This window comes from Eimeria mitis, genomic scaffold (genome assembly GCF_000499745.2).
Source record: "Eimeria mitis Houghton genomic scaffold, Emh_scaff7809, whole genome shotgun sequence".
Classification (NCBI taxonomy): domain Eukaryota; phylum Apicomplexa; class Conoidasida; order Eucoccidiorida; family Eimeriidae; genus Eimeria; species Eimeria mitis.
In genome coordinates this window covers 969-2,135 of record NW_013575736.1, presented here as the reverse complement: position 1 = coordinate 2,135, position 1,167 = coordinate 969, and the positions used below count along the sequence as shown (strand labels likewise).

General features: G+C 52.2%; 1 protein-coding gene across 1 annotated transcript; it reads right to left on the bottom strand.

Moving 5' to 3' along the window:
* Positions 1–100: 100 nt before the first annotated feature.
* Positions 101–1,148, bottom strand: EMH_0092740 (uncharacterized protein; the record flags this gene model as incomplete). Its single annotated transcript, XM_013501892.1, has 2 exons — positions 101–162; positions 470–1,148. 2 exons carry the CDS (start codon positions 1,146–1,148, stop codon positions 101–103), a joined length of 741 nt encoding a protein of 246 aa, XP_013357346.1.
* Positions 1,149–1,167: the final 19 nt, after the last annotated feature.

Below are 1,167 nucleotides of genomic sequence, written 5' to 3'. Positions count from 1 at the left end.
AGGAGAGAGAATGTGGGGTTTGAGGTGTCTGTGGAGAACGTTACTTGCATGCGTTCAGCTGGGGTGTATAGGGAGGTTTTGGTAGAAAATAATATATCATCTATTTCCCCTCTGCTGCTGCTGCTGCTGCTGCTGCTGCTGCTGCTGCTGCTGCTGCTGCTGCTGTTGGAGACAGAAGCAGAGATGAACTCTTCTAGGGCTCGACGAGCTGTCTCCTTGTCTCCTTGTGGTTTAATAACCCCAACAACAGCAACGTTGTTGTTTCTGTGCTGCAGTCGGAGACTATCAGCAGCAGCAACCCCCAAGGAGACACCTCTATACTGTATATGCATGCATACAGGGCCAAAGACAGCGGAGACAGGTAGAGAAGAAGGAAAGGAAGCTTGAGTTATAAACACCCATTCATGTTGTGTTTGTGAGAGAAGAGAGAAAGAGGAGACAGCAACAGAGGAGACAGATGTCCCCATACCTAGTAAAGGTATCTCTGTATTTATATTTATATTTTTTATCGATAAAAAACCTAACACAAACTCTAACTCTATCTCTAAACGGCTATCAACGAAGTGAAGAGACACCTCAGGCTCAGCAGCAACACGACGAATCAGAGACACAAAACTGTCTCCTCCCCCAGCCAGCTGCAGCACACCAGACATAGAAAAATCAGCATCCACCCATGCTGCTGTCTCCAACGCAGGCAGCAGGCTGCTGTCTCCTCCTGCTGCTGCTCCTGCTGCTGCTCCTGCTGCTGCTCCTGCTGCTGGTGGCGGTGCTGCTGGTGCTGCTGCTGCTGGTGGTGGTGTTGGTGTTGATGAGGGGGTGGAGAGACGGCGGGGTATGGGAGAGGGAGAAGCAGCAGCAGCAGGTGCTGCTGCTGCTGCTGCTGCAGCAGCAGCAGCAGCAGGCTCTGGACGTTTTATCATAGAAGCGCCACCGTCTGTGTCTGGGTTGAATCCAAGGCGAACGAGTGGAGGAGTTGCTGCTGCTGCTGCTGCTGCTGTTGCTGCTGCTGCTGCTGCTGCTGCTGTGTCTCCTTCTTCTTCTTCGTCGAGACAAGGAGCATCAGCAGCAACAGGCTGCACGGGCCCCAAAGGAGACAGGGAGACACTTATAATACCTATCAACGGACCCTGCGGGCTGTCTGTACGCATCTCTGCCTCTAACAATATC